The sequence below is a fragment of the Clarias gariepinus genome, chromosome 9, assembly GCF_024256425.1.
Source record: "Clarias gariepinus isolate MV-2021 ecotype Netherlands chromosome 9, CGAR_prim_01v2, whole genome shotgun sequence".
Lineage (NCBI taxonomy): Eukaryota > Metazoa > Chordata > Actinopteri > Siluriformes > Clariidae > Clarias > Clarias gariepinus.
The window spans coordinates 8,324,880-8,333,188 of NC_071108.1; the positions used below are offsets into that span (position 1 = coordinate 8,324,880).

Consider the following 8,309-nt stretch of genomic DNA (forward strand, 5'->3'; position numbering starts at 1 on the left):
TTTTTGCGTGTGGTGGCACTATGCCTTGGGTGTGATGCTTCACTTTGGAGCAGTTTAGACTAACCTAGCATGCTTGTAGGAGCAAAAAAGAAGCAGTAATCCAAGTATAAAATATGGACAAGTGCATTATTCCATTACTATACATTTTATTTTTCATCCTTACAGCGAATGGAATACAGACATAAAATGAAATTGTACATACAAATGAAAATTGACTGGTGAACACAAAACTCTCCCAGTTATATTTTCACCACCTGGGCTGCTATGCAGGGGCTGACTCTTTTCCCCTCCTCTTGCACCGGATTTTGTTGAATTAGCAACCGTCCATAAGTTCCTCCCACCTGCCCTTTGGTAAGACGTGCAGGATTGATGCACACGCACCCAATCACATCCTGAATGACAAGAGTTTACAATCTTAAATAAATGTATGATAATAAAAGATAGCTGTTGTACAGCACTAAAGCCAGGGATTCGTCACTACCTTAATGAAATATCGCAGCTCAGAAGGGACGATGAGAATGTCGGGAGTGAGGGGCAGCTGGCCGTACTGCTGAAACCTTTCATAGTCCATATTAACCTCCTCAGCAGGGGGGTACAGCGGGTAATAGCTGCAATGAAAAAGGACCTTTTAAAACATGCTACATGAGTGAGGACAGAAACTGTGGCATCAAAATTTACCAACCTCCTCTGGGTCAGCATGTGCTTCATGATCCGTGAGAATCGGTCCGAGCCTGTAGCACTGCAACAAAAAACAAGCAAAGATTAACGCTTCTGAATCAGGGCTTTTCATGACCATGTAGCTGAAAATGATTAGAAATGGGGAGGAAATTAAATCGATTCAGTTACAGTGCTCTAAAAGAAAAAAAAAAAGGTGGACCAAAATTCCTCCTCATAGATGTGAAAGACTCATTGCCTGTTTTTGCAAACGTTTGATTGTAGTTGTTGCTGCTAAGGGTGACAAAACCAGTTATTAGGTTTAGTAAGCAATTTCTTTTTCCTATAATGGCCAGGCAGGTTTGGACAGCTTTATTCCCCCCTTCCTCCTATTATTTAAAAACTGCATTTTTTTATTTACTTGGATGTAATATGATAAAAAAAATTATATTGAATATATATATAATATTTCAATATAAGTTTCAATAATATCCCCCAAAAAATTAGGCAAATACTTTTTCTAAAACATGGTATATACTGTATTGCAATTCTTACTCACTCACTCATCATTTATACATACCGCTTTATCCTGTATTTAGGGTCACGGGGACCTGGGGTCCGTTCTTCGTACGTCGCTAACTCAGTTAGCTGGATTTGATTGTTGTGGATTTGTCCTGATCTTGGATTGTTTCGTTCTTCGATGCGCTTCTAGCATTTGTTGTCATAGCAACATATCCGTAAGCTTGAACCTGCTCGGGAGCAGGTTTATTTCATGTAAACAGGATTTAGCCTGCGCTCCTGCCGGGTTATGATTGGTTGAAATGGCGAGGTCACATCTGATTGGTTAAAGAGCATGACCGACTCACGTGGAAAAAGAAAAGTATATGCCCCCTGCCATGGACTCCCCCACCCCCCCACACACACACATAATCGCTATCAAATATTATATATGAACATAAATTCATAGGTATATTATTATCAAATATGATATTACTATTATAATAAACCCTAGGCACGAGACAGCCGTCAAGACCATTAATACAAATTCTTGTATAATGTTCATTTTGTAACACATTTATTTTTCAGGGGTTTGTCATAAAAATATGCTAATAAATATTTATATATATATATTAAAAATTTATATTTTATAATGATAAATTGGACGAAACTAATTTTATTATAAACTAAACAATATAAAACTATACATAATATTTCTATTTTTTCATATACAACATATTTATTTTCATATTGCTTATTTTATTTTATTGTCTCATGTAATTTGTAATTTGTAAACCATTAACCTATAAATTAATGTTCTAATATAATATTTGATAGCGATTATGTAGGGGGGGCAATCCATGGCAGGGGGGCATTTCAGCGCATAACACGTGTTACAAAAAAAAGTTGAGCCGGTCTTTTTCCATTTCGTCAACCAATCAGAGGGCTTGTGATCAGTGTTTCTACTGTCGATGCATATCGCCTTTTAAACCAACGCACGAGCGCGCAATAATCCTAGACAACTCAATCCAGCCATACTAATCATCAACAACAGGTGAGCTCAAAGAACCGACTTAGCCAGATCGTAATTAGCACGATGATCTCATCTTAGATGTGTCAATTCATCTCGGATGTGTCAAGCGACGTACGAAGAACGGACCTCTGGAGCCTATCCCAGGAGGCTTAGGGCACGAGACAGGGTACACCCTGGACAGGGTGCCAATTCATCACAGGCACACACACACTCACACACTACAGGCAATTTGGGAACACCAATAAGTCTAACCTGCATATCATTGGACAGAAACCGGAGTACCCGGAGGAAACCCACCAAGCATAGGGAGAACATGCAAACTCCATGCACACAAAGAAGGGAAACAAGCCTGGCCGGGAATCGAACCCGGACCCTGGTGGTGCAAGATGAAAGTGCTAACCACTAAACCATCGTGACCCCATATTACAATTATCACACAAAAGAATTGCATCATGTATCATGACGATTCCCATTCTTAATAATTATTATAACATGGTTTATAGTCATGCCAAATCATGTCTTATCTTACCAGCTGATTTCCTCAGCTCCCATGTAGAACAGAATGTCTGTAGAGGTCATGCCAAATGTCACACCACCTATCAGGAGTGTGCAGGGGTCAGAGGCTAAAGTCACTCGCTAGGGTGCAGAATCAGAAATGACAAGCTTTTAGTGAAGGAGTTTATTATAACTACACGTCAGGTTGTGCTTTGATTCAAAAGAAATACAATGCGATTGCTCACCTGAACATCATCTTTCTTCAGGTCTGGGAGGGTGAAAGGTGGTTGGGGATAAATGTAATGGTGATGTACATCCCGCTGAGATGGAACAAACACCAACTTACAACCAGTCCTGAAAGTGGAGGGGGGGACAAGGGGGTTCAAAAGAAGGAAAAGTATGACCAGATACAGCAAAATCACAATGGTTGCGGTAATACACACCCTCTGGTTCCATCCACGATGCTCTCTATACATTTGGAGAAGATGGATTCAAAGGTTTCTGTTACCTGACCTTTCTGTAAACAGTAAACAAATCAGTCAGTTTGTTGTTGTGATATTTAAAATTTTGTACACAAAAACGACAAAAAAAAAAAAAAAGAAAAAGTGAACTAACTACCTCAATCTGCTCATGTTTGGAATCAACAAACGGTCCAAGCTGTGTTAGACATAAATCAACAACATTAGACATGTCAGGTCAGGTGAAAAACCCCGAAAAAATGGCAACTTCATTGAAGTAAAGTCAGCGTTTTTTGGGTAAACAACTTCTGCGTAAACTTATATATAACTTGGTTATTCTCACCAGAATGCAGACGTCAGGCCGGTCTTTATTAATAATGTTAATAAGGTCAATCAGAGGGTCGTAGGCCAAGCTGTCAGAAGGAGTGTACGGCCCACATGCTACTAAAACCATCACAGATGTCAAGCCTGCACGTGTACACAGAAGTTATTGTTATTTTATACAGCCAATTTCTTTGAATTAAAATTGAAATGGTAAAATAGCTGATTTTTTACCGTCATTCATTTCCTGCTTCAGTTCTGGATTCGAGTAAAATGGCAACGGGACACCCTGTAAAAAAGACGAATTAAAATCAATATAACAAACAAAAAGGTATCAATTGTACAAAATAAAACTAAATGCTCATGTTGGCACATACCTCATACAATTTCGAAGCAACAAACTTTGAACCGGAAGTGTTCATACCTTCCATGACGACGACCTGAAAAAAAGAGATCATCATTTAGTAAACATACAAGATCAAGAGAAATGGGTGATGATTAACATCCCATTTATATATCCAATCTAATCCAAGCAAGTCAGTCATGTATAAGTGGTCCATCCCTGTTAAATAATAGATGTGCATGTGAATGTCTGCGAACATTTCGGCTTACCTGTCCAGGAAAGAGTGAGTAGTCTTTGAGCTCTGACACATCTACAGGCACCTGCCTGGCCCCGTGTTCCTGACTCGCCTCCAACAGCACAGACTGAGCGTTCAGCTTTCCGTTACTGTCACAGCACACATGACCCAACACAGATATGGTGTCCTGAAAAAGAGAAACAGTAACGAGCTAAACACTGATTCTGCAAGTCAAAGTTAGTGATTAGATCAGATCAGGAAGCGTTGACTTGACGTACCTGGGCAGGAAGTGAGACTGGAGAAAACTCCTCTATATTAAAGTGTGATCGAAGCTCCTCCCCCAGCAGGTCAATCTTCTCAGTCAGAACTGAAGACACCACAAGACGCAATTATTACTACGCATACCTTTAGATATACTGTTACCATACAAATATGGGAATTACCATGATGTACAGAATAAATGACTCTCCAACAACTGGTCTCTTTCTCTTACTCTAAATGTATACTTGCTTTCTGACAAAAACAAAACAAAAAAAAACTGCAGTTTGACAGACCGTGCTCAAGTCAACTTATGACAATAGCATTATTCGGCCATTATGGATAAGAGAGTGTGATGTAGTGGACATACCATTCCGTACATCTCTGAGCCTCTGAAACATGTATTTGTAGGAGCTGGTGAGCGAGTCTTCCTGGCACTCTAGGAGTTCCACCTGCACCGCAGTCTCACCTGTTCCTGTCCATTGCAGACCCTGTCCACTGCCAAATGTGGCCACTACTTCGCCGCGTGCACTTCGCATGCTGTACTTCTGAGAAGGCGTTGCACTTTACATGCACACAGAGTTATTAATAAGCAAATTAAACATGCCTTATACAGCTGCATTAATTTTTTTTATTAAATACTGCTATTCTTTTACACTTTTACAATTCTGTGCTGACACTAACACACTAGCGAATCTAGTGAACACACTAACACACTAGCGAATCACAGACATATGAAGAGTTGTATGAAGCTGAACCTACTTAAATCCACAAAAAAAAAGGATATTCAGCGCCAGGAGTAAACAGGAATGTGAACAGTGTGTGTGAACATGTGTTATTTACCATGGCGAGAAGCTGGCAGGGGAGAATGCCAAACCTGGACTGGGCAGACGAGCAGCGCTGCGTTTGGACTTAGGATGCTCAGGAGTTGTAAGAGCTCGCTTCTGAGAACCCTAACACAAACACGATATACATCAACAACTTTTGAAAGCAAAATTGTTTTATTAAACATGTCCCATTGTCCCACCTTTCCTGGTGTTGAGTATGACTCCAGTAAATTCTCTTCTTCCTCTTCTGCTTTGATTCTGATCAGATGCGGTTAAGAAATGAGGATTGTAAAGCCTTTAAACAATACACACAGCCTGACACACATTCTTGCTTTATACACACATACACACTAGGGCTGCATGATATTAGAAAAAAAACATTGCAATTTCTTTTTTTTCTGTGATATATAGAAATACAGGAATGGTCATCAGATGTCTTGAATTGCTCAAAAAATAAATAATGAATAATTATAGAATTGGGGTGATTTTGTAGGCATCCTTATAGAAACTAAATATAATTTCAGTACATCTTTTGAAACCTCCTAAAACTAAACTTCATACTATGGGAGATAGGGCCTTTTGCTCAGCTGCACCTAGACTGTGGATTGCTCTCCCTGAGTATCTGAGGACGCCTCAGACTGTTGACGCTTTTAAATCTGGTCTTAAAACTTATCTTTTTATCTGAGCTTTCGGGTTAAATTAATTTTTTAGCACTTTAAGATTTGCTTTAAATATAAAGTGCATTATAAATAAAATGTATTATTATTATTATTAATAATTTTTAAAAAAGTATAATAAAAACTCTAAAAATGACCTTTTGCTGTTGTTTACATCTTTTGACTCACCTTACTCACTATCAATTCAGGCAAATCAAGGATCTAATATGTCATGATATTAAAAATTAATGTTTCTTTGTCCCCTTTAATAAGGAAGCTACTTTTTGAATAAACAAGTGACTGATGTCTGGCATCTACTGTACAAGCGATCCAGTTTTCTGATTGCTATCTGATTTTACTATTTTGTATTTATATTTTTTGACGAACTTGAAGCACTGAAGCATTTATAAGCTGGGATAATGGAATTCAGTTTGCCTGGTCAGCATACAATTTACTCTGAAGTCTCATGTTGTTATTAGAGAGGGGAAACATTATCAAAAGAATGAGGATACAGTTCCTGGATGGAATGAACATCTCTGGTAGTGTTTAACTTGTTCTTTGATGAGCTTTTGGTCTTCTGCCTTTTGTTTAAGACCTACAAAAAATAAATAATAATAATTACATTTTAAAATGACATAGTGGTAATCCTAGTTTAACATTTCATTTTAATATTTAAATGAATGGAGTTTACTTTAAACAAATCAGGGCATTTATGGAAAAAAAAAAAATCTTCTATAACTTTTTTCTCCCATAACCAAACTTAACCTTTCCATACGTTTTACTCCAGAGACAAGTGTCCAGTTTAGTTTGATGATTCTTCTGCTCAAACAAAGCTGATTCAACTAATCTGCTGATTAACAGATTTATTGAGGTGTTATTGAATTACAAACTGTGCTTGACACTGGCCCCCCAGGACTGGACGTGATAAGCCCTTAATATACTCTTTATGGTTTTGTTTTTAAGCTATACTCGTCAAAGCCCATCCATGTTCCCAATAACCAACAATCAATCAATCGGTCGGTCGATTACATTCCATTTCAATAAAACTCTATTCTTTTCTATTATCTTTTAACAAGACAAAAATTTATTGCAATCTATTAAACACTTGAGTGTGAAATTTTTTATCATATTTGTTATATTATAGTATTATAATTCTCAGCTGAACCCTTGTAAAACAATGTGATATTGTGTTAAATTCTAAATGAAACTATTCTATTCGGCTAAAACAACTGAGTTTTACCAAGTGTCTCATTGTAGTAAAACTAAATATATATATATATATATCTTCAATGAACATTTTATTATTACAAAACCTGCAAAAAAAACTTTTTGCTCTAAATACCTGCAAGGCTGTGAATGCTGGAGAAAATCACAGCTGGAACTGTATGTAATACAGCAGCACGAGTACAAAACTTGGCATAGATTTTACCCAAGATTCCCTTCCTGACGCAACTCTCCCATTTTATCCGAGCTTGAGACCAGGACTACATTAAGAGGCTGAGGTTTGGCCATTGGGTGAAATAAGATTTACAGCATGTTGTGGTGTCAATAGTAAGGTGATGAGATGTAATGGAAGGTAAAAAAGGTGATGAGATGTAATGGAAGATCTTACCTCGAAGAGTCAAACAGGGAAACACCCAAAGCACTCTTTTTAAACAGAATTGCTTGAAACAAATGCATAGGAGCAATGTATAGAGTTGAGGAAGTGTGATAAGTATAAAACACCCATCATGGTGTACTCACTTCATGCTCAAAGGACTCCAGGTTGTTGAGATTGAGCGTTAACTGGCCTTTAGTGGTGCTGAAAGCGACCCACTCAAACACAATGTCCTGCCCCTTCATTCTGTGGCACATACACTGCTCCAGCACTGAGAGAAAGAGAGGGAGAGATGGACATTATACAGGGAGAAGGCATGACTGTAAACTTAATCCTTAGGTGTGTGTGTGTGTTCATTCAATCTCTGTGTTCCCTCACTTTTATCCAGCACCGAGTCCTCCTCACACGCGATATCAAACGTCTCGAGCTCCAGCTTTAAGTTCTCCGCGGTCACCGCCGCCATCCTGACCGGCTTCGGGGCTAATTCAGCGCGTTTATTATTCACACTCGGGTTAAATTTAATCTGGAAAATGTGGAAAAAATTATTAGTTTAGCATAAAAAGACGCGCGTTGTAACGTAACGCCTAATGTTGACACTATATGAGTGAGCTAGCTATCTAGCTACTGTACCACACAAGCAGCGCGCGCTAACCTGGAAAAAGTGCTAAGTATCATACCACAAAGGTTTTTTTTTTTGTTTTTAAATAACTTACCAACAATTTTGTTGCTATTCACCTAACTGTTGTTTTAAAATTGCATTAAGGACTTAATACGTCACGTTTTACTCCAACTGTATAAATAAATGTCAAGTCAGGATTGCCGCGAAAAATCACCCGGACGACAACAGCCCGACGTCACTTCCGCTTCCGGTATATGGGTTTCATTGTCGCCAGGAGGTGGCAGTAAATCAACAACAACTGCTACTTTACTTTTA

General features: G+C 38.4%; 1 protein-coding gene across 2 annotated transcripts; it reads right to left on the reverse strand.

Annotated features, from left to right (window-relative positions):
* Positions 1–107: 107 nt before the first annotated feature.
* Positions 108–8,243, reverse strand: pola2 (polymerase (DNA directed), alpha 2). Of its 2 annotated transcripts, none has more exons than XM_053503933.1 (19): positions 8,089–8,243; positions 7,754–7,898; positions 7,522–7,646; positions 6,291–6,373; positions 5,323–5,380; positions 5,139–5,239; positions 4,666–4,859; positions 4,316–4,404; positions 4,072–4,224; positions 3,837–3,899; positions 3,694–3,748; positions 3,482–3,606; positions 3,299–3,337; positions 3,124–3,197; positions 2,926–3,034; positions 2,715–2,821; positions 683–739; positions 482–608; positions 108–392 (listed from the first exon to the last, which is right to left on the reverse strand). In XM_053503933.1, exons 2-19 carry the CDS (start codon positions 7,836–7,838, stop codon positions 240–242), a joined length of 1,797 nt encoding a protein of 598 aa, XP_053359908.1. In that variant the 5' UTR covers positions 7,839–7,898; positions 8,089–8,243; the 3' UTR covers positions 108–239. The 2 variants fall into 2 exon arrangements, with proteins under 2 accessions (XP_053359908.1, XP_053359907.1); XM_053503932.1 differs by having other exon boundaries at positions 5,139–5,248.
* Between the last annotated feature and the right edge of the window lie 66 nt (positions 8,244–8,309).